A 25,934-nucleotide genomic window follows, 5' to 3' on the forward strand; every position below is an offset into this window, starting at 1 on the left:
GCACATGTATATCTTTTTATTAGTTGCATTTTCAATATTGAATTGTAGTGTGTATGTGTAGCGAATCCCTATACATAATTTTAAAGGCACTGACCTCCAGATCGTATGGCGACAAGAAAAAGGAAAATTTTTAGATTTGAGAAAAGTATTGCTATATTTCATAAGAAGGCTTTAAAACTTAGTTACTTACAGATAATATGTAATGGAAAGACATGAGACATTAGTTGTGTTTACTTACTTTTCCATTCAAAATTGAAAAGCGTTTGTAATGGGATACCATAGGTAAACTGCCTTAATTATAAAGCTTTATATGTAGTGATCATTAGGTATGTGTTCCTCCGTGGTGTAATTGTCAAGAACGCAGGTAAATTTTATTGCTGCAGCGGCTTGGGTTGGATTTATTTTCCCGATTTGGCATTTTTAAGACAGTTAAGAAACAAAAACTCATGTTCTAATATTCATAATTATGACCAAACTTCAATAACAAAGAAAGATCATTTTTAGTGCCTTTAAGAGTCTGCTAAAAATTGCTTAATTAACCTAATTAATTTAAATCGACATGTTTATAACAGATTTTAGCTTCAAAATTACATTTTGGAGATGAACAGTGGAAAAGTGTGAATAAATTAATCTCAGTTTCGACACCGCAAACACTAAGTCTTATAAAAATAAATAGTGAAATCCTACTTTTAAGCATACGTGGACAAGTATGGAAATTGCAATGTCTCTCCTGTTTCATTGATACTGTTTTTTTTTTTTTCAGGAAATGAACCTGTTTCATGTTGTCTTCACAATCTATTTAAAATAGATTAACTTACAGTGAAATACGGCTTGCCAAAGAATCTCAAGCACCGGTCCTTCCTTGAGCAATTAGTGTGGTCCCAAACCATTTTCCTTATATTTTCTCGAAACCCTGGTTAGCACAAGCACTTAGCTGATTGCCTTGCAACTTCGAAGAGTCGGTATTTTACTCATACTAATAACCTCTTGTATTTTCCACAGCAAACCCAAGCTGAGAAGTGAGGAGCAGAAGAGTCTTGAATCGCAGGTTGTGAGAGAGAAGAAAGGAAAATCTGCCAAATCTCCGAGGGCCTCCCCAAAACATTCGCCAAAATCATCACCTAAGTCTTCCAGAAGAAACCTTAGTAAGTAAAAGGTGTTATTTTTTCATGACCTTTAAATTATAGTAAAGTTTCTTACGCACTTTCATTAAAAATGACTAATTAAATGATTTTTTTTTTTTTTGATTTTTAGCTAGTCCTGCTGTTTTACTCAAAGTATGGATGTCCAATATAGGCCCTATCTTAGGATGTGACTGATCATAACAAATGTCTGAGAAAGACTACATATACATGAAAGCAAGCCTGATAATTCCACAGGCTGAAAAGAAAACTGCTTTGTCACTGAAATAAGTACAGTTGGTGGATGGTTCAGGTTACTGGTGTTGTCTCCATGTTTGAAAGAAGTGTTAAATGCCTATTGAACTTCTGTAATTGTATCTAAAGTATACTAGTTTTCTATGTAGTGACCATAGAAAATACGTACACATTTATAGCACTTTTACATAACATTAATTTTGGAATGTTTTCAGATTTCTCAGGGGACAGACGATCAAGTTCAAGTCCACAGAATGAGGCAGAATTCCAGTCAAACATGGAAAGGTCCTCTACCTATCCTTTCTCAAACACAAGTCCACCTTTACGTGGATTTTATGGACATCCTTATGGTGCTAGCCCTTACATGCCATACAGTCTTCTTTCTGGCAACTATCCAGGTTTGTCTGCAAACTTAGGAAATCCATTATTACATTCCACCTCACTTTTGCCACCATCTGCTATGCAAAGGCCTATGTCATCACCAGCTTTAAATTCAAGTCTTCTGGGTGGCTCAGGGTTATTAGAGCGCCCTCTGTCTCAATCAGTATCAGCCCCTACAATGGCAGGGGCGGCAAGTCTAAACACTTCTGCAACAGACGGTCAAACTACAACAACAACAGGTGCTACTGGAGGCCAAAGTTCACAGTCTTCCCCAGATTCTGGTCTTGGTGCGAGTGCAAATTTTTCTGGCTATTATAGGCATTATTTCCCAACCCAGAGAGCTGGGCACACATCTTTACTGCCTGATCCACCATTTATAGCTTCTGGATCACCCAGATTACACATGGGTACTGGAACCAGTCTTGGAGCAGGAGCAGGTACCAGTCTAGATCCAGATCAGAACAAACATATAACCAGTCTCCTCAGTGAAATAGATTCCCAGAAACAGGAAACAAGGAAGGTAAAATTAATTTTCATTCTCAGTTTGATAAGTGATTATAAAATAATCATAAATGATAACACATGATAAATGATTATAAATTACACAAAAAAAAAGAGTTGTTATCAGTCCTAAAAGCTTCCTTGAATAATATCCAAAGACCATTTATTATACTGAAATAATTAATTTCTTTAGTATAATTTGTTTCATGTATTATTTAGTTTTAGTTTTATAAAGTTTCTTTTTCCGTAATTTCTTTCAGTTTTCATTCTTGATAAGGAAATTGTGATTTGGTTGTATACATGTAGCTGTGGGTTATCATTAAAGTTAAAACTTTTATTGTTTGAAAAAAAAATCAAATGCAAATTTGATTGGAAAAAAAAATGGAAAATCAGAGCATCTACTTTACAAACTGTATAAATGAAAGGATGTTTTCTGAAATTGTTAGCTCTAGTTGCTTGAGATGTCAGCGTTGCATAGATCTGCTTGAAGAAATTATTTATTATATGCTTTGAAGTTGGGGGAGTGAAATAAAATCATTGCTTGATTTTGGTATTCCATTGGTATAGTAACACTTGGAAGTCAATGTTGTTTTAAGTGTAGGAGACGTTTATCAAGTGGACTTGGTCTATGATAGGTAAAGAAAGAAGAAATTTTGATGTTTCAGCAGGAAAACCTTATGTGCGATAAAAAAATGTTAGATTTGCGTCTTTCCGCTTTAAGTTAAATTAACTTATTCAGTAAAACTGATAATTTGCTTGACATTTTATTCAACTGGTTTAATTCATTCAATATGTAATATCTTCTATGTAAGCTGGTAAAGTTTTGTAATATTTGAGTTAGGGCGACTGTGATGTCCTGTTTAAAGGTCCATAATGCTTTAAAATTTTATCTTAAAAACAGATGAAACAGCTTTTGAAATACACAATATAGATGTTATGCATACTTACATGGTTAGAAAAGCTCTACTTTTAATATTGCACATGAACTTTATTAGTTAGAGTATTAAAGGGAGGTAATAAAAACAATAGATTTAATAAAACATTATAGTATATTCAGTAATATTCAAACCTTTGACAAATGTTAAAGAAAGTAATTATCAGAAATAGGATTTAACAAGAAATTAATGTATTTTATTGTTCATAACGAAAAATGTGGCAGCCACATTTTAAACAAAGGCATTATGAGCCTTTAAATGGGAGAAATATTTGTAAATGATTCTGGTACTGTAAAGTACTGCTGTACTGCTTTACAGTGTTTGAGTATTCTCTCCTTGAAACAATTCATTATTATCTGTAGTTCTTATTTCTACAGTTGAAGAATGAGCTACAAGACAAGGAGACTGAGATAGAGACATTGAAATTGACGTTGAAAGCTAAAGGTGTGGATCAGAATACAGAGCTGTCAAATGCTCATAAAGCAGCAGGTAAGATGCAAGGAACTATTTTTTTTTATGTGTGGTGGGCATATAGCATTGCTGCTGTCTGTACGTACGTACGTCTGTACATTCGTCCATCAGTATGTACTTCCACACATCCCGAAATCTTGTGTGTCCAACTCCTCCCACACTATTAGCCTGATTTGCTTCAGACTTTTACAGGTGAACAATCCAGATGTGCAGATGACCTTAAAGGAAGGAATTTTTTTCTGTGACTATTTTTACAGCAGTTATGGCCCTTTGATAGTTTTACTATATAGAATATAGAGAAAATCTTGTGTGTCCAATGGCTCCCACACTATTAGCCTGATTTGCTTAAAACTTTCACAGATTAACAGGCTTGTTGTGCAGATGACCATAAAGGAAGGAATTTTCTCTGTGACTGTTTTTACTGCAGTTATGGCCCTTTGATAGTTTTTGCTATATGGAATATAGAGAAAAGTTGTGTGTCCAACTCCTCCCACACTACTAGCCTGATTTGCTTCAAACTTTCACAGATGAACAAGCTTGATTTGCAGATGACCATAAAGGGAGGATTTTTTCTGTGAATATTTTACTGGAGTTACAGCCCTTTGATAGTTTTTGCTACATACAGGATGGCACAGTATGTTGGGGCATCCATGTCCTATGGACACAATTCTAGTTTTTGGATGGGGTGGGGAGGGATGTAAGTGGAGAGGACAAAATCATTACATACTGGGACAATAAGAAATATGGTCTTGGTTTTCATGTAGCTAGGCAGAGCCCAAGGAAAAAAAACAACCCACAAAGGAAAATAAAATGAAAGATGTTAATGAAATAATGTAAGAAGATGTTAAAACCTTTAACTTCTTGTTTATATTGGTTGATAATACATGTACATCGTATTTATACACATTTTTGTTGCTGCTTTTAATTCTGAATATATTTTATATGATTTTGTTAATGAATAGCCTGACTCCATCATTTGGTTAATTGGATGTTAAGAAATAAGTATAATATACATATGAACTTTATAATTTTCATTCCTATACTATCCTACCTACAGTCCATCGGGATTTTTTTGTCCAGACCATAACTTTGACATGCATGGAGCAGTCTTGTTTATATTTGGCATGAATGTTAACCTTAGTGAGACGGTGTCATGCGCAAACCGCAGGTTCCTATCTCAAAGGTCAAGGTCACACTTGGAGGTCAAAGGTTAAAATCAATAATGACTTTTCTTCATGCATGGAGGGATTTAGATGTAACTTGGCACAAATGTTCACAACCATGTGACGGAGTGTCATGCACAAGAACCAAGGTCAAGGTCACACTTAGAGGTCAAAGGTCAGATACAAGAATGACTGTCCAGAGCATTTCTTTTTCATGCTTGGAGGGATTTTGATGTAACTTGGCACAGTTGTTCACCATCATTAGACGGAGTGTCATGTGCAAGAACCTAGAATTACCTCCCTTTGTTGTTACTATAAATAGCTTATATTGTAACTTTTTTATTACTGGTCGTAGGGAAAAATCAAGACCACTTTTCTGTAGTACAATATGCATGTTACATCCAATTTTGAGGTGTATTTTGACCTATCTCTACTGGTAAGGATTTTTGTGTGGACTTACATTTTTTTTAAGATTTACTTCCCTTTGTTGTTACTATAAATAACTTATATTGTAACTTTTTGCAATCATTTTTTGTTTGCCTCAATGAGACAGGGTGTCATGTGCAATTCCTAGTCCTTTTGACAGCTGGCGGGCTCTACATGTTGCCCGTGGGCATCTAGTTTGTGTTTTGTTTTTATGATGAACACTCAGTGATTTTCAGTATGGTTGTTTTTACTTTAAAAGGAATCCTAATTAGACATTTTTACTTTTAATAAAATTAATAAAATATTCTTACATCCATTTATTTCTAGCAGGATTATTCTGCTGCGATTCTTTGCAGTGTATAATATAAAATATAACGGAATTCAAATAAGGTAGCTGTTGAATCAACAGAAATTTTCAAAATAAAATTGGTGTTCAAAAAGAAAAAATAATCATTAATTTTGTTTATCTTCAGAAGTGAAAATATAATATAAAAAAAATAACATAACAGTAAGATGTGTAATACATTGAGTGTCCTGCTGTATTTGGTTTTTATTTTTAATGCATATTTCTAGTCACTTATTGTTACAGTTTTATATTAAAAAAAAAAGTCTAAGAAACCCATTTATCAAATATGATATACGGACAAGCATATTGATTGACGGTTGGTCTGACAAGCAATAACTCGTGATCAGGTATAACGGCAATCTACCTCTCATCTCTGCGTATTGATTCCTCGCAGACTAATTGTACGGCCAATCATCTTGTATTGTGAAGCAATATTTCACTTTGAAGTTTCGCCGCAGCTTATGTAAACATAATTCATGATGGGAAATAGCTTTCCTGGCAAATTCTGCTCCCCAGCATGTCTCCGGGATTACGTTGTGTAAATTACAAGCGGGAAGAAAGAGGCAACTCGGCAGACGACATTTCCTGGAAGGCTTCCCTATTAGTAGCATGCTGTCAGTTATTAAACGGGAGAACCTCGGACTTTTTAATATGTGGGAATTAATATTCAAAGGCCACTTTGTTTAATAAACAGTGTCTACTCCATGTGGCAAATTAAAAGCTATTTATATGAAATTGCAATTGAATGGGAGAGAGCAGTACTTATAAGTAGCTGAAAATAAGCAACCCCAAAACATGTCTAACCTGATAATAAAAAGGGCATACTAAAATTTTTTTTTCAATAATGTTGCTTTGTCTGTGACAGAATTTCATAAATTACCTGGTCATAAAAAACCAGTCTCAAAATGAAGCCCTGCTATTGGCCAATTTCAAATTGATGCTAAGAAACAACCAATCAGATGCTTGAGATTTGAGACTGGTCTTCAAACTCAAAAAAGTTTTATAAGCTTGGATCCAAGATGTCCCATCTGATTTCAAATATAAGAATTACCAGTATATAAACAGTTCATGATGGGCTCAAGTATTTTTCAAAAGTTGTATGAAGCATGGTCTGGTAATGGGGATTTCCATGAAAAAGTAATATTTGCCTGCCCCAAGGAGCACTGTGTATAATGACTTTCCTATGAAACCATGACTGTAGAAATTATTGTCATATTTTCCAGAAATTTCGTTTTATGTGTTTTTCAGTTTCCATCACACAGCCGCCATTACATCATGGCAATAGTCCCGTTAATGTTATCTAACCATCTAAAATAGTTAATGGGTTTTTGATGAAGGAAACCAGCCCTCCATGTTTGGCAATGGGAGACCTGTGCTTTTGTAACCTTTGCATTAGTCTCTCAGTAGACTTTACGTTACGTTTATAAATTGTTGAATTATATTTTTCAGAATCATGCTTCAATCAAAAATGTGTGATCTGTCTCTTTATTGAACTAAAAGTTAAATAAAAAAAAGAAATAAAAAAAAAAAAAAATGTGTTCGATTGATTAAATCCTTTTGATTAATCGTTGGACGTAACTTTTTTATTTCGCACCGAGATATGATATTTGATCAGTATCACGCAGTGTGATTTACATTTTAATATCAATTTAATTTTCCTCGTATAGAGACGTTAATTGTTAGAGACAAAGGATTTATACAGTCGTTGATAACATGAAAGCGAATAAAATCGTGTAAATTAAAGTAATGCGTTACCTTATCTTTGTGCTTGATCAAATTCGTATTCATAATGCTGAAATAAAGTCCGAAATCTTCCTTTTATCCAAATTGAGACAAAAGGATTATAGGTAGATAATATTGAAATAAAACGGGTGTGAGGAATTTTTATTGGTTTAAATATTAAAAGATGAATTGTTTGTATGAGTTATGTTTGTTTCATGTAATTCTCTATCATTGATCATTGTGACGACCTAGTTTTGCAAGTCTTTTTATAAATTGATTATTTCCAGATTGAGTTTTTAACTGAATTAGATTTTAAATGCTTTTGATAAAATCTGTTTTGCAATTAATGGAAATGACAAATAGATAATTGTTCATGAAATTATCCTGTCATGACAATTGCCATTGTAAGCCATTGGACACTTTCGAATTAGAAATAATGAAATGACGTAAATAAAAAATCTTTCAGTTTAGTTGCTTTGGATTGTGCTAAGTAAATGCTAGTGTTTTCAGATTTGTTGATAATCATTAAGGAACAGAATTGTTCTTAAGTAATTCTTAACATTTTAAGAAGCCTACAACCATCTTTGCATGGAAACAATATTTTTGATTTTTTTTTCGTTTTCAGTTTATGCTTAAAAAAAATTTTGACACTAAATTGGTCTGCTTTGCAAACTAAACTGATACTTTTGAAATTTTATACTTTGTAATATTTATGTAGCTTGAATTTCAAGGCACATATTGTATGTTCACAGAAATGCAGAAAACACTAGATTACTTTTAAAATCATTTAATTTCATTGAGCTGAAATTTCCTTGCTTCGCGGAGATGTGGTTTCTTGGATGTCAAATTTTAAAGGAATTTTTTTATGTTTGTTGAAATAAGATTTTGAGGATTAACAGAACAACAAAATTTACAGAAATTGGTCATCACAAAATATTAATGATTTCTAAGTAACTTTTATTGCTTTTATATATTCAACATACTCATGAAACATGGTATCACAACTAACAAAATACATGTACATGTATACAAACAAAATAGTTTTTAACATAACTTAATCTTTTTCCCCTGTAGATCTGGTCGAGGAGGTGTACGCAGCCCAGAAGAAGCGAGATGATGCCACTGTGGCCAGGATGAAGATTGCAAACGAGGAAAGAGATGACATACTGGCTCGTTTACAACAGTTGGAAACCAGGCTTGATTCACACAGGTACCTGGTTATCTCCCTTTATCATATAAGAGAGTACTGAATAAATAATTGAGCCGCACCATGAGATAAACTGTTCGCTTTCAAAGCCTATATTGCAATTAGAAAAACCATTAGCGAACAGCATGGATCCTGACCAGACTGCGCGGATGTGCAGGCTGGTCTTGATCCATGCTGGTCGCAAACGCACTATGTTGGTTTTCTCATGGCATGGCTCAAATTTGTTTGTTTTAATGTAAGATTGTAATAGCTGAGTGAACACTAAATGCAATGTATGAGATTTGGTGTTCTTGAGTAAAAGATATTTTTATCTCACATGTAAATAAACAAAAATCTATATCATGATTTAACAATATTTTACCCATGTTATAACTTTTAACAAGCAAAAAATGTGTTTAATTACTGGTACCTTTCATTCACTGTGAAAATATCAGGTATATTTCACTCCAGTATTCCAGTAATTCTCTTAAAACATGTAATAAAGACGACCCTTTGGGAAATGAAATTTAAGAAATTAATTTATCTTTTTCTAAAATCATATGAAATGTGATTTCCAGGTCCATGAACTGTATTAGCGATTCATAGTTAATTTCATTTCTTGTATTTACCTTATATTTCATTTCCATTTGTTAACAGTTTCAGTTCCACTACATGAAGAATAGTGAGAGCTATTCTTCCTATACATGAGTGTCGGTGTCACTGTCACCATCAGCATTACACTATGGTTAAACTTTTGCCTCAAGTTCCTATCACAGTAACCTGGTCATCAGACATTTACCCAGTTATGAATTAGGGATCAGACAGACAGTGATGTATCTTATACAGAGTTTAATTCAATGGAGAGAATAATTAAATTAAAAAATTGTGTCTTTGTAGTGAGGTTATGCTCTTCACAGGTGTCATTAACCCTTATCCTGCTAAATTTCTATAATATTCTGTGTGTCCATCTTTCAATTTGGACAGTACCGTTAACTGTTAAAAGGGGTACTTACTAAAAAGATACTGACTGAATGGCAAACAGTGCAGATCTTGATCAGACTGCATGAATGTTTAGGCTGATCAAGATCTACACTGGTCGCAAAGGCAGAACCAATCATGTCCAACATGGTAAGGGTTAACAGAGGTTCTTCTGTACTAAGAAATTATATTTTATCAACATTTATAAATTTTATAAATTTTAGATGCAGATGTGAGTAAGAACTGTATATTGTATTTGTAGGGATGAAAGTTCAATGTTTCTGGATCGGTCAGACATAGATATACAGATGGATGATGAGCAGATAGATAATGAGGTACATTGTTTTTATATGACTTTGAAAATGATCTTTATTTTATTATGATATCATATTAATCTTTTTATTGACATGTATGAAATGATTATCAATGTTGGGGAAAAAGAAATGGCCAGCCAGTCACTATACAAATTATATGATTTGGACTCCTAGGAAACCAGTTACTGTGATTGGAGATTGGACCCATCATATTTCTAATAGATTAGTAAGAACACCTCTCAGAAATTGCATGGCTATACCTACACTACAAATGTTAATACACTCCACTGCTTTCAAAACCTGCAGCCTTTCTCTTTAGAAATATACAGTTTTAACAAAAATCAAGACCTGTCATAAGAGCAATACACCTATATGAGATCCATTAGCAGAAAAAAATGTCAGTGTCTTTGACAAAAATTTGTTGCCTCATTTTAAACTGGGAATATTTGTATTCAAAGTCATACTGTAGAATCCTTAAATTTCATGGGCATGATTTTCGAGGTTTGGGCCAGAACAGCTATTTAATGGGCATGAAATTTCGAGGTTTGGGCCAGAACAGCTATTTCATGGGCATGAAATTTCGAGGTTTGGGCCAGAACTGCAATTTCGTGGGAATATGAATTTCAACTTTGAACATAAAATGGATGGAAATATTACTTGTTGATTGAGATTATTTTCATGGATTGGCTCAACCACAAAATCCATGAAAATTAGTCCCCTGGAAATATTAATGATTTCATTTAAATTGTTTGTTCTTATATTAGCCTGATTTGTATTAAGGGCTATGATACAGTCAGGCTCAGTTCATAGAATACTGTAAAATCAATAATTTTTGTGGGGAAATAATTACTGTGGATTTCATGATTGCATCAATCTGCAAAATTCAATCGCCGCAAATATATAAAATTTACATTCATTTTATCTTCAAAAATTGATATCCACGAGTTCATATATCCACGAAATAGGCATTTAGGCCCAAACCACGGAATATTATGCCCACGAAATTGAATGATTTCAGTGTAGTTTTAGAAATTACTTGGACAAGTGAAGAGATTTTTCTTTAAATTGTTTTACTGAAAAAAGAATAGTTTTATTAATCGGTGTTTAATGTTTTGATTTTTGTTAAAGAAGTTTATTAAAAAAATTATTGAATAAAATTTTGATACTCTTTCATTTACATTGGACTGAATATATGCAACAAAAAGTAAAATACTCTTTCATTTGCATTGGAATGAATATATGCAACAAAAACTAATGAAAAATAAATAGTTATCAAAACTTCTTGCATAATTGTTTAGAATCCTTTTCATTGCTTGTTTTAGGAGGTTGAAGTGAAGTAGACAGAGACTTTACTCTCTTGACAAATAATTTGCCCTTACAGCTTATAAAAGTGCACGAACAATGAAACTGTTTGATATTGAATATGCAAAAAAACAGACCATGGTTTTGTTAAAATTGCTGCTTTTTATGTCTTGAAAACATTCAATTGAAAACATTCATTACGTTTTAGACATATCGATTTTACGTAAACAAAGTGCAAGAAGAACGTCATATGAATGCAGATTCTTATTTTCGGATTCTGCTTTACATTTTGCACAAATTATATGGATCATTGATTTAACTCTTGAAAAGAAAATAAAGACAGGTGTTGAATTATTGATCCCCAAATTATTAAATGAATTTTGAATTGAAAAAGATGTAGAGCATTAATTTTTTTATTCTAATTCTTATTAATGATTTGGAAATACAATGGAATTTCTGGAAACTTCTGAAAATTGGACAGTTTTCCTGGTCCCAATTTTCCTCCTATTTTCTATATATACTTCTAAGTACCAGAACTTCCGAATGATATTATCAAAAAGTTTGACTTATTTCAGTGCAATTTTACTTCCAAAATCTGCCCGGCACGAACATGTAGATATTTATTTGAATACAAATCTTTGCCTCTGTGAAAAGTTCTTCTACGATTCCATTGTTTTCCAATTAGTGGTGGCAGATTATTTTGACACATATTAGAATCACAACCTCTCTATCAGGATCAAATCACCACTGAAGATTGCGATAATTGCGTAATGATGTTTCATTCAAGAAATGATTAAATGTTTAAATTTTGATGTTTATATCAAACATCTTCATGGATTTTTAACTCTAAGTGCGATATCATTTAAAGCAGGCATTTTAGGAAATTTATTAGCCAGCTTGAAGATTCAACTCCGGACAGTGATTTGTTTTCATAATTTGTCAAACAGTTTCACAAACTGTCTCAACTTCAGAACTGGATGCAGTTAAATAACAATTATGTAAACCCTTTGAAATGTATAAAATATTTTTTCAGGATATGACCAGTTCGCATTATGTTGGTGTTTGGATATTTTCAGGATATGTATTTATTGTTGTCCAGACTGGACTCTCCCTCTTCGGGTGAAAATGAAGCAGCCACACTAATGAAGAAGGTGGAGACGATGCGGCAGAGACAAAGGGAGGTTACTCGGGAGGAAATGCAAATTGTCATGGAACAGAGAGATATTGCTCTTGCAAAGGTAGATTAGTCATACACACCAAGCTCAAATGAAAGTTTTTATTTCAGGATCTTCTGAGTTTTTCAGGTGTTTGTGGAAACTTTGACTGCTGTCTACAAATCTTTTTTAATTCATCACAATTTTTGTGAGGTAACTTACTGAGAAATCTTTTTAGCTCATCTGATTTTTTGAAAAAAATGATGAGTTATTGTCATCACTTGAGCGGTTGTCGGCGTCGGCGTCGGCGTTGCCTGGTTAAGTTTTATGTTTAGGTCAGCTTTTCTCCTAAACTATCAAAGCTATTGCTTTGAAACTTGGAATACTTGTTCACCATCATAAGCTGACCCTGTATAGCAAGAAACATAACTCCATCTTGCTTTTTGCAAGATTTATGGCCCCTTTTGTACTTAGAAAATATCAGATTTCTTGGTTAAGTTTTATGTTTAGGTCAACTTTCTCCTAAACTATCAAAGCTATTGCTTTGAAACTTGGAATACTTGTTCACCATCATAAGCAGACCCTGTACATCAAGAAACATAACTCCATCTTGCTTTTTGCAAGATTTATTGCCCCTTTTGGACTTAGAAAATCAGTTTTCTTGGTTAAGTTTTATGTTTAGGTCAGCTTTTATCCTAACTATCAAAGCTATTGCTTTAACAACACTTGTTCACCATCATAAGTTGACCCTGTATAGCAAGAAACATAACTCCGTCCTGCTTTTTGCAAGATTTATGGCCCCTTTTGGACTTAGAAAATATCAGATTTCTTGGTTAAGTTTTATGTTTAGGTCAACTTTTCTCTTAAACTATCAAAGCTATTGCTTTGAAACTTGCAACACTTGTTCACCATCATAAGCTGACCCTGTACAGCAAGCAACATAACTCCATCCTGCTTTTTGCAATAATTATTGCCCCTTTTGGACTTAGAAAATCATTTTCTTGGTTGAGTATTATGTTTAAGTCAACTTTTCTCATAAACTATCAAAGCTATTGCTTTAAAACTTGCAACAGTTTTTCACCATCATAAGTGGACACTGTACATCAAGAAACATAACTCTATCCTGCTTTTTGCAAGAATGATGGCCCTTTTTAGACTTAGAAAATCATGGGTAGGACAATATTTCTATTACACAAAAAAAATCAGATGAGCGTCAGCACCCGCAAGGCGGTGCTCTTGTTTTTTTTTTGGAGTGGACAATTTTTTGTGGATTTTGTGGTTTTGTCAGGCATGGGAAGTATACTAGTATCCAAAGAAACAAATTTATGTTATCGTAAATTTTAATATCCACAAACACAAAACTTCATGCCAGCAAAAGTTAATGATTCTACAGTTTACTTCATTCTTAAAGCCTATATGTTTAAAAAGTACTGACCAAATGGGCTTCAAAGGATATGGACCTGATTTTATAACCTTTTGAAAAGCAGAGATTAGAAATGAACAAGGAGTAATTCTAATTTTGAATTGAAAACTCAGCACCAATGTTTTTTAAAGCAGCATTGTGATTTTTTGACCGAATTCTAGATGTAACTTCATTTTACTGAAAGGTACCCTTCCTCTCATTGTGGTTCAATTTTTGTTTACATAGTGTCGGAAGCTGGAGGAGGAACTGTTACGTTACCAGAAGGAGAGTGACGCTGATGGTGGCATGGATAAATCTATAAAGGTGAGTGTTTTAGCATCTGTTTCATGATGATATTGTGGTCAGCCACCATGTGCAGAATTGTGAGACATCGGGAGGATCAGCTACCGTTGCAGGACTATGAGACACATGTGGAGGATCAGAGACTGTGTACTGGACTATGAGACTTGTAGAGTGATTGCTTTTGTGTGCAGGTCTGTGAGACATACAAAGGGTCAGCCTGTTTGTGCAGGACTGTGGTACACATGGAGGTTCAGTCTCCTTTTTCAAGACTCGGAGATAGCACAGCAAAGAGCACATCAGATGACTGAGGTTTGAACTTCTACCAGCCTTTAATCAAATTTTTTGTCATCATCATCATTATCGTCTTCATTATCATTTATTTGAACATCAATCCGCCCCCTTAAAGGTACCATGTGCTGGTAATTAAAGAAGGTTAAAGGCACCTTTTTGAATTAAGGGGGCGAGTCATAAGGTTTCATAACAATGTAAAACCATATTCTGTAATATCTCCAGTATTGTTCTCTCATATATCATTGGGTCAAACTTTTGACTTACTGTTCTTTCTATGTTCTGTGTTGTGTTTGACCTTCACCTTAGTTAATGATTAAACTTAAGGTTGTGAACATTATAAACCCCAGACCATGTTTTGAACAGCACAAAATGAAACTGTTTTAAAAACATTTTAGCTACCTTTTTACATATTTTACCTATACAGTTTCATCATGTTAGTATTTTGTTTATAAAGTATGCATAGGTACGGCTTTAAAATTTGGAAAAAAAGCATTTGCTGTTGGAATTAGGGCCGAACTTCAGCCCAAAATCGTCTTTAAAATAAGCCAATGCATTGTGCAACAGTTTCTTACTATTTCAAAGTATTAGTTAAGACAGCTTGTCACGTATCAACATGATTCATCTGCTGAACATCCAGATGTCCTTAACAATTGAACACTTCTAAAAATGCAAAACTCTTATACTGATTTTTTGTGCAGCATTTTGATCTAGTTTTAATCGGTTTTGAGAAGGAACAGTTTAAGATCAGGGTTGAATCGTATTAAAATCTGATACATTTTCCATATTTCTTTGTTTATAAATGTTCTGTCACAAAAACATATTTATCATTCAAGATTTGAAATGGTCTTTTATTATCAAACAATATTTACACTGGGTTTATTAAGATTTTCCTTTTGTTTTCAAAAGATGAAATTTGATATTCTCAAATCTTAGGTATTACTGACATGTCAGGGTATTGCATTAAAATATTTGAAATTCATGATTATTTTAAGTCTGTATAGCTACATATAAATGTTATATCAAGCTGGAAATATGTAAAAATGTTATTTAAAGTATGAAAATGAATTTTTTAACATTTTCAATTCTGTATGTTAAAGCTTAGTATAGTCAGAGAATGACAAAGCCCTTTTTAAAATGGGTCTGTATTTCTTATTATGCTCCTACTTTATCTGAAAATGTGTTTCAATTTCTATGATTTTGCGCTAGAAATCCATCACAGAATTGCTTGTAAAAATTGTTCTCTAAGAAGATAAATGAGCCATGCCATGAGAAAACCAACATAGTGGCTTTGCGACCAGCATGGATCCAGACCAGGCTGCGCATCCGCTCAGTATGGTCAGGATCCATGCTGTTCGCTTTCAAAGCAATTAAGCAATTAATGAAACCGCTGGTCGCAAAGTCATTATGTTGGTTTTCTCATGGCACAGCTCAAATGCTTAATGTAGAGGAGATTAGATTTCTAGATACTTACATGACACCTATGTGTAGAAAAACACACACATATATATATATATAGCTATTAACATCTACTGAAAATTGTCATGTAACAGTAGAGAGGTTTAAAGACTTTTAAAAGACATGTCTACCAATGATGACGGCCGAGTGCAAAACTGTTTTAACAGTATAATATTATAAAGAACAAGATACAAGTTCCGCACTCAGGCCTTGATGTGTAGAAAACCAAATGCTTGGTTTAGACAGCCTGCTGAAAATTGTCATGAAATTTTAGAAATTTATAGAACACAGCATTTACATCTATGTGTAGAAAAGTGTACATAGTTATAAGCATCGGCTGAAAGTTATCATGAATATTAATCATGTAACTAATAATCTAGTTACTAGTTACATGTAAATCTACATGTTAACAACTTCTGATTAAGTTTATGCAGGTACATTTTGAATGTCTTTGGTTGAATAGTGTAAATTCTGAAGTGTTCTGAAAAATCTGAATATTGTCACTATGGATGTATATTGAAATAAGGTCTACACATATGAGTGTACAATCTCAACCTTTTTAATAGTTATGGCAAGAAAACTTTTGAATATGAGCCTGTATAAACACATTTATAAGGTCATGATTCACTGAGATTTGCTTGGCTTAAGGTTTTAGATCACTGATAGAAAACCTCCTTTTTGAAGAATATTCAATTCCTACCATGAACCTACTTTTACAGCAATTCTTAGGTGGGCGTAGGTTCAAGCCCTGCTGGGACCAAATTTTTTTTTCTTATTTTCCTTTTTTCTAGTAAGTATTTACTTCTTTCAAGACTTATTATTGATTTCTTGTACAAAAATGGAAAACGATGAATTTGATAAGCGATTTCTTGGTGTTCAAAGTGAATTTACTACTTCAACAGAAGGGGTAGAGTTACACATCTTTAAAAATATTGAGTTACATGCAGTGAAACCTCTATTTTGCTTTCACTCTTAGATTATATATTGTGGAAGAAATTTAGTTAGGTTTTACGTCTGCCCTGAGGTTATTGTACCCCCCGACAACAAAGTTGTAAGGTGGGGTATACTGGTTTCAGGTTGTCTGTCTGTCTGTCCGTCCGTCTGTCTGTCCGTCTGTCTGTCCGTAGACGCAATCTTGTGCACACCATCTCTCCTTATCCCCTTGACAGAATTTAATGAAACTTCACACAAGTGATCAGTACCAACAGTAGTTGTGCATGGGGCATGTTAGGTTCTTTTAGAAAAAAAATTTGCAGAGTTATGGAACTTTGTTTTTTTGTTACTATACTATATACATAGACACAGTCTTGTGCGCACCATCTCTCCTCATCCCCTTGACACAATTTAATGAAACTTCACACAAGTGATCAGTACCAACAGTAGTTGTGCATGGGGCATGTTAGGTTCTCTTAGAAAAAAAATTTGCAGAGTTATGGGACTTTGTTTTTTTGTTACTATACTATATACATAGACATAATCTTGTGCACACCATCTCTCCTCATCCCCTTGACAAAATTTAATGAAACTTCACACAAGTGATCAGTAACAACAGTAGTTGTGCATGGGGCATGTTAGATTATTTCAGAAAAAAAATTTGCAGAGTTATGGGACTTTGTTTTTTTTGTTACTATACTATATACATAGACACAATCTTGTGCGCACCATCTCTCCTCATCCCCTTGACACAATTTAATGAAACTTCACACAAGTGATCAGTAACAACAGTAGTTGTGCATGGGGCATGTTAGGTTCTTTCAGCGACAAAAATTGCAGAGTTATGGGACTTTGTTTCTTGTTAACATACTGTACATACAGTCTGCATATGCAATCTTGTGCGTGCCTAATCTACCAAACCCTTGCACACAATTTAATGAAACTTCACACAAGTGATCAGTACCAACCCTAGTTGTGCATGGTGCATGTTACATTCTTTTAGATAAATATTCTGCATAGTTATGGGACTTTGTTTTTTGTTACTATACTGTATACATACAGTCTATATACATACAGTCCACATAAATATGCAATCTTGTGTGCGTCAAATTGCAATGTACTGTGTCAGTGCATGCCGGGGGTACATTCATCACCTTTAGTGATAGCTCTAATTTTTAAATGAAGAAAGCAAAATTCAAAACAGAAACACAGGATTCGACCTTATTTTTTCAATGTTGAAGTATGAATTCTGTCTCATTAAATCTGTTTAATTGAGGCACCATAGAAAAAATGATATTGACATATTTTGCCCCAAAAGGGAGGCATATAGTTTTTGAACCGTCTGTTGGTCTGTCAGTCTGTCCGCAATTTTCGTGTCCGGTCCATATCTTTGTCATCGATGGATGGATTTTCAAATAACTTGGCATGAATGTGTACCACAGTAAGACGACGTGTCACACGCAAGACCCAGGTCCGTACCTCAAAGGTCAAGGTCACACTTAGACGTTAAAGGTCATTTTTTATATAGTGCATTCGTGTCCGGTCCATATCTTTGTCATCCATGGATGCATTTTCAAATAACTTGGCATGAATATGTACTGCAGTAAGACAACATGTCGAGTGCAAGACCCAGATCCGTAGCTCAAAGGTCAAGGTCACACTTAGACGTTAAAGGTCATTTTTCATGATAGTGCATTCGTGTCCGGTCCATATCTTTGTCATCCATGGATGGATTTTCAAATAACTTGGCATGAATGTGTACCACAGTAAGATGACGTGTTGCACACAAGACCCAGGTCTGTAGCTCAAAGGTCAAGGTCACACTTAGACATTAAAGGTCATATTTCATGATAGTGCATTGATGGGCGTGTCCGGTCCATATCTTTGTCATTCATGCATGGATTTTAAAATTATTGGGCATGAATGTGTACCACAGTAACACGACGTGTCACGCGCAAGACCCAGGTCCATAGGTCAAAGGTCCTAGACTCTAACATCGGCCATAACTATTCATTCAAAGTGCCATCGGGGGCATGTGTCATCCTATGGAAACAGCTCTTGTTATTTTGTGTTTTATAATTGTTTACTAATAGTTTGATGTTCCTTTAATTAAAATTAATGGTAAAATGAGTTTTCTGCAAACGTTCCGGATAATGGCCATCACTTTGAAATTTGTCTCTACTTGAACTTGAGGAGATACCATAAGTTATAAAAAATTTATAAGAAACCGGCACGGTCAAAGTTGTTTAAAAATTGCAAAATACTGCGAAACACGGTTACCTTTCAGAGTATACCAAGCAAGGGCCATTTTGTAAACATTACTATTAGTGATCTAATACCTTAACCATCATTGTCCCAATGGAGACCAAACTCACAACCCTTGTAGTGGAAAGGGATTCTATATTAACTTAGTTAATTACGGTAGATTGGTTGGGCCCTTTTATGTTTAGGCAGCATACTTCAACCATCATATTAATTATGTTACATTTTATACAAAATAAACTATTGAAATTTAAGTTTAAAAAAAACAAAGGACTGTTAACTTTGATGCTGAAAACATACATTTTTAATTTTGCAAAGCTCTAAGTAGATTTGAAGATAATGTTTGGATTTAATCTTTGTTTAGACTGAAGCAATAAATATAAGATTTGCACCAAGCCCTCCACCGGATCCTGTGTCACGGTGAGTCATGCACAAGATGTAGTTTCCATGGTGAATCAAGCATGAGTGGTAGTTTTTATGGTGAACCAAGCATGAGTAGTAATTTCTGTGGTGGTAAGACAAGCCTGAATGGTAGTTTCCATGGTAAATTAAGCACAAGTGTTGGAAATAGCGCCATGTTACTACGTCATATCCTATGTTTTGTATATATGTACGGTAGTTACAAGAGTACAAGAGTGGAATAGAAGTAGAAAACAGACACAACGTGTTGTACAATCATTTTAGTATTAGTGTTCCATACCCAGCGGACAACAAGACTTAGTGGTGGTTTCCATTCTGAGTCATGCATGAGTGGTAGTTTCCATTGTGTATCAAGCATGAGAGGTTATCTCCGAATTGTGAGTCATGAATGAGCGTTTGTTTTCGCAGTGAGTCAAGCATGAGTAGTAGTTTCCATAGTGAGTCAAACATGAATGGTAGTTTCGACAGTGAGTCAAACATGAATGGTAGTTTCGACAGTGAGTCAAGCATGAATGGTAGTTTCCACAGTGAGTAAAACATGAATGGTAGTTTCCACAGTGAGTCAAACATGAATGGTAGTTTCGACAGTGAGTCAAGCATGAGAAGTAGTTTCCATAGTGAGTCAAACATGAATGGTAGTTTCCTCAGTGAGTCAAACATGAGTGGTAGTTTCCTCAGTGAGTCAAACATGAATGGTAGTTTCCTCAGTGAGTCAAACATGAGTGGTAGTTTCCTCAGTGAGTCAAACATGAATGGTAGTTTCGACAGTGAGTCAAGCATGAATGGTAGTATCGACAGTGAGTCAAGCATGAGTAGTAGTTTCCATAGTGAGTCAAACATGAATGGTAGTTTCGACAGTGAGTCAAACATGAATGGTAGTTTCCACAGTGAGTCAAACATGAATGGTAGTTTCCATAGTGAGTCAAACATGAATGGTAGTTTCGACAGTGAGTCAAACATGAATGGTAGTTTCCACAGTGAGTCAAACATGAATGGTAGTTTCGACAGTGAGTCAAGCATGAGAAGTAGTTTCCATAGTGAGTCAAACATGAATGGTAGTTTCCTCAGTGAGTCAAACATGAGTGGTAGTTTCCTCAGTGAGTCAAACATGAATGGTAGTTTCCATAGTGAGTCAAACATGAGTGGTAGTTTCCACAGTGAGTCAAACATGAATGGTAGTTTCCATAGTGAGTCAAACATGAGTGATAGTTTCCTCAGTGAGTCAAACATGAATGGTAGTTTCCACAGTGAGTCAAACATGAATGGTAGTTTCCTCAGTGAGTCAAACATGAATGGTAGTTTCCATAGTGAGTCAAACATGAATAGTAGTTTCCATAGTGAGTCAAACATGAATGGTAGTTTCCATAGTGAGTCAAACATGAATGGTAGTTTCGACAGTGAGTCAAACATGAATGGTAGTTTCCACAGTGAGTCAAGCATGAGAAGTAGTTTCCATAGTGAGTCAAACATGAATGGTAGTTTCCATAGTGAGTCAAACATGAATGGTAGTTTCCATAGTGAGTCAAACATGAATGGTAGTTTCGACAGTGAGTCAAACATGAATGGTAGTTTCCACAGTGAGTCAAACATGAGTGGTAGTTTCCTCAGTGAGTCAAACATGAATGGTAGTTTCCACAGTGAGTCAAACATGAGTGGTAGTTTCCTCAGTGAGTCAAACATGAATGGTAGTTTCCACAGTGAGTCAAACATGAGTGGTAGTTTCCACAGTGAGTCAAACATGAGTGGTAGTTTCCACAGTGAGTCAAACATGAGTGGTAGTTTCCACGGTGAGTCAAACATGAGTGGTAGTTTCCACAGTGAGTCAAACATGAGTGGTAGTTTCCTCAGTGAGTCAAACATGAGTGGTAGTTTCCACAGTGAGTCAAACATGAATGGTAGTTTACACAGTGAGTCAAACATGAGTGGTAGTTTCCTCAGTGAGTCAAACATGAATGGTAGTTTCCACAGTGAGTCAAACATGAGTGGTAGTTTCGACAGTGAGTCAAACATGAATGGTAGTTTCCACAGTGAGTCAAACATGAATGGTAGTTTCGACAGTGAGTCAAGCATGAGAAGTAGTTTCCATAGTGAGTCAAACATGAATGGTAGTTTCGACAGTGAGTCAAACATGAATGGTAGTTTCCACAGTGAGTCAAGCATGAGAAGTAGTTTCCATAGTGAGTCAAACATGAATGGTAGTTTCGACAGTGAGTCAAACATGAATGGTAGTTTCGACAGTGAGTCAAACATGAGGGGTAGTTTCCTCAGTGAGTCAAACATGAGTGGTAGTTTCCTCAGTGAGTCAAACATGAGTGGTAGTTTCCTCAGTGAGTCAAACATGAGTGGTAGTTTCCTCAGTGAGTTAAGCATAAGAGTTTCCACAGTTGAAGTATTTCCATAGTTCCCACATTTAGTCAAGTGTGATTGGTAGTTTCCTCAGAGTGTGAGTCAAGCATGAGTGGTAGATTCAGCAGTGAGTCATGCACTAATGTTCAAGCACTATAATGAGTTATACATGTGAGGTGGGTGTTGCACTGAGCTGTGCAAAAATTTAACCTGCCAAAGTGAGTTCTGCACGAGTCTCTGATGCCATGATGAATCTTGAGAGAGTTTTATGCACTGCAGAGAGTAATATACAAGTTCACCTTTTGCGGGTATACAGTTGTGTATATTACACTGATTTCACTCTGGTTTAGGATTATGCACCATTTTGGATTGGCAAAATATTTGTAACAGATGTTGCAGAAAAATTTATATGCACTTGAACAATTCATTACATCACAAGTTATTGCTAGTAATTTTTCAGCAGATTTTTATGGGATGTGTGTTATACAGGGAATGGTGCAATTAATTTCATTCATAAAATTAATTAGCTGCAATAGTATTTTATGATGGTTGAAGTATGTTGTAGTTCTAGATTACACAAGTGCAAATTAAATATTTTATGTTTTATGCACAAAATGGACATTTATCCAGCATGTATTAAAGAGTATAACGACATTGATTTTAACATTTGCTTGAGTGCGGGTGGATTTGTTGAACAATTTGTTGAAGGTAGCAGCAGAAAGCTTGAGGTCTCCCAGTCCACGGCTTTCAAACCTTGCACAATGAATTTCTACTCCTAGAGGAAGATCCCCATTGGGATTTTGAGATAGTGTCTCAAAGGTCAAGGTCACAAGGACCAAAGTTTTCCAGTTTCAGAGTAGTGCAGAGAGTACAATGAAAGAAATAGAACCAGACAAACCATATTTCACTTACAATTAGGCTTATTATGCCCCAGAAGGTGGCGCTATTATAGGAAATCGCATTTAAAATAAGTAAGCAGGGGCTTTTTGTTTTCAAAATATGTAATCAAAGAAAGTATTAATCTCCCAAATTAGAAAATATTTCAAAGGGGATAAAACATATAATTTTACAACATGGAATATTTTTATGTAGTCTTTGTTTGCAATTCTTGATCATTTTATCTGGAAGTGTATTATGTTGCATAGCAATAGGTAAACCATACTAAGTGACAATTAGATAGAATAGAGATGCACTGAATTTAGTGACTGTGGAGTTCAAAGTTGTGTTGTCTTGACAGGATTTTAACCGCAGCCTTTGTCTGTGATGTAGAATACAGTACCAACAGACTGCTTTGACATGTACCAACAAAATTTATTAATCTATACAATACTCAATACATGCAGAAACTTGTGAACTGTTTTAAAATTTTGTAGAGATCCTAATGTACACATTTTGAAATGGAATAGTTATTGTAGTCTGTTAAAGTGACGATTTACCGTTAAAGTACCCTGAAGTTTGTTTAAAATGCTGGGAAAAGATTTATGAAAATAAATCAGATGATTTCAAAATAGGTTTGTATAAGTTATTAAGCTTACATGAAAATTCAAATTTTAATGAGACCACAAAGTGTCTTGTATAAACGTATTTGTTCAGGAGATTAAAAACCTTGTGAAAATCCTGTCAGACATCGTGAGGCATGTTCTACCCAGTCCTTTTAAGGGTCTATAAGTCTTACATCAATGTTTAAATATTTGTTTTTTTCGAAAGTGAAGTTTTGCCGAGCTTTTCGACAAAAGACGATGTTTAGCCACTTTTCGTTTCTATCCATATGCAAACAAACACGCATTAACGGAATAGGGTTCTGCATTAATTAAGGTATGATTTTTGAAAGGTTTGTTGTAATTGGGAACAATTATTGCCGTCAATAGAGCTTGTTTGTCTCTGTTTTGAAGGCTATTTGAAGATTTATCCGTGCAAAATCGAGGAGTGTTGATTTTTATTAGGCCATCATTCTTACTGTGTAAATTTACTTAAGATTCCAGTTGTGAATACATCTTAAAATCAAACATTGTATGTCAACACCAAATTTTGACAGTTTAAATATGTCTATGTGAATTTTTTGGCTAAAATTACAGATTAATTAGGTATTCGAGAAAAGCCATAATGGGGTGGTCAGTTGGTGAAAAAACATTTGCTTACTTGACAGATTTTAAAGCTTTGTAAATCGTATCATTGATATAGTTTCGAGCTTTTTTATACGGAAAATTATTGTCGTAACATCGTCAAATATCAACAAATATGTAAACACAAGGGTTATCTAGGTCCTATATGCACAGGATCTTGGGTAAATTTATACAGTACTCTAATTCAACTACCGATGAACACTCCAATCTCTCATTGTTGTAATAACTTAGAGATAGTAATGTTTGAATTTATGTCAATTTATCAAATATTTAAAACACACACACACTCACTTGTTTACATTAATTTTGTAGTAAGATGTCTTAATTATAGTTTTTTACATGTTGACACGTAATGCGATGTATCAACACAGAAAAAAAAGATGATGATGAAAAAATTATTTTAAGTCTTATAATTATATTCCCTAGTTTTTTTTCAAGTTGTAATTTTTTTTTTGGTTTTTAAGACACATAATTAGCTCAGGCTCTATGAGGAATTTACAGTTAAACTAATTGTGTAAACTGAGCACATCCAGGCATAATTTCAAGGATGATTAGGCACCTGGATTGATCCTTCAGTCTTCCTCAAGTCAGCTTAAAAGAAGTGAAACCTGTCGATGCTTAGGACCTCTTGACTGTCTTGACCACAAAAGTGAATTTGTGGTTTTTTGTATGTGAATGGTATGCAGTTATTTTGAACAAATTCTTCAGCTTGCAGTTTGATAACGTTGAAAAATTTCCCAAGATTTGAAAAGAACCATCTTTGACTCTGCCAGAATGACATGATTTGAATGGAACCTAGAGCAGGAGCTGTTATTCTTTACTCTTGAATTGATTTTTTTGTAAGACAAAAAGATTTTTTTTTCAACTACAAGGTCATTGAAGATTTAATGATGGTATTAATTTAAGCACCTTGGCGGAACTACAACCTTCCATAAGCTTAGCTGGATGGCTTCCTCAGATAAGACAATTTTATACCTGGAGGAAATCGAACCCATAGCTGTCAGGGGCAAGTGGTTTGATGTCAGGGGTGTTGACCGACCCATGAAAATCATTATTATACAGGGTTGCCACTTACCTTGAAAAGTCAGGGAAAAATCGTGTTTTTTTAAGGTCAGTGAATTGTCAGGGAAATCTTGATAATGGTCAGTAAAAAATGAAATTTTTAGAAAAGTCAGGGAAAAATGAAATTCCGGGACAATGTTTAAAATATTCAGTGGCTATGGCAGTCTTCAAGCAGTATTTACAAGTATTTCCAAACACATTTTGGTGTAATTGTGTATAGCCAAGTCAAGTCAAGAGAAGTCAATTATTGTCACTGACTAACATCATCATTATAATGTTTACACTCATATATTTTTGGTATTTGTTAATGAAAGTTTGTTATATCTGAAACAAATAAATATAAAAAGATGGATTCGACGTCTGGCTAAGGGGAGGAGAGGCCGAAAAAATATGGTGGTATTGGTCAGTGAAAAGTATGGTTTAGTTGGGAAAAGTCAGGGAATTTCATTTTTTCAACTAAGTGGCAACCCTGTTATAGATATCTTTATTTTAGGAACAGTTACTTTGCTTGTTTATCAGTTGATTTTTTTTTTTTACAAATCAGTATAGGTCAGAGGAAAGGAATGATTGTAATGCTATTGTTTTTTCATCCTAGTCATGTAAAATTCATTAAATATTTCTATGTAACATCTGTTTACCCGCTATAGTGGATGAAAACTTAAGCTGTATGTGTCTAAAAAGCCTGCGCCTGATTGGTCAGTCTAGATGGCCATTTAGGTTACCTGGGAGATCAGGAGGCCACACATGTACACCTGTATTTGTATAAGACTTTATGAAATGTCACATAGATTACAGCGTGATAGCGCAGATTGAAGTTCAGTTACTTTAACGGACTTTGCCAACGTTGATAACAGTTTTGTACTAGTTAGGCTAAGGCAAGATATGAAATATTAAATGTTTCTTGTCAATAAATCATCCTAAACAGGGAAGTTTTTAAATGATAAGTATACCCCTAAATATATGAGCCGCGCCATGAGAAAACCAACATAGTGGGTTTGCGACCAGCATGGATCCAGACCAGCCTGCGCATCCGTGCAGTCTGGTCAGAATCCATTCTGTTCACTAACGGTTTCTATAATTAC

The 25,934-nt window shown here is 34.6% G+C and overlaps 1 protein-coding gene across 3 annotated transcripts in view; it reads left to right on the forward strand.

Moving 5' to 3' along the window:
* Positions 1-25,934, forward strand: part of LOC123535213 (uncharacterized) — a 48,217-nt gene that overhangs the window by 15,322 nt on the left and 6,961 nt on the right. For 2 of the 3 annotated variants that reach the window (XM_053550014.1, XM_045317778.2), the window contains exons 3-9: positions 1,003-1,145; positions 1,592-2,277; positions 3,571-3,682; positions 8,396-8,531; positions 9,748-9,820; positions 12,178-12,339; positions 13,904-13,981. In XM_053550014.1, the coding sequence (XP_053405989.1) occupies positions 1,003-1,145; positions 1,592-2,277; positions 3,571-3,682; positions 8,396-8,531; positions 9,748-9,820; positions 12,178-12,339; positions 13,904-13,981 (1,390 nt within the window). Of the gene's footprint in view, positions 1-1,002; positions 1,146-1,591; positions 2,278-3,570; positions 3,683-8,395; positions 8,532-9,747; positions 9,821-12,177; positions 12,340-13,903; positions 13,982-19,265; positions 19,322-25,934 lie in introns of all 3 variants that reach the window. The other variant, XM_053550010.1, reaches the window with a different exon arrangement.

This window comes from Mercenaria mercenaria, chromosome 1, assembly GCF_021730395.1.
Source record: "Mercenaria mercenaria strain notata chromosome 1, MADL_Memer_1, whole genome shotgun sequence".
NCBI classification, from domain to species: domain Eukaryota; kingdom Metazoa; phylum Mollusca; class Bivalvia; order Venerida; family Veneridae; genus Mercenaria; species Mercenaria mercenaria.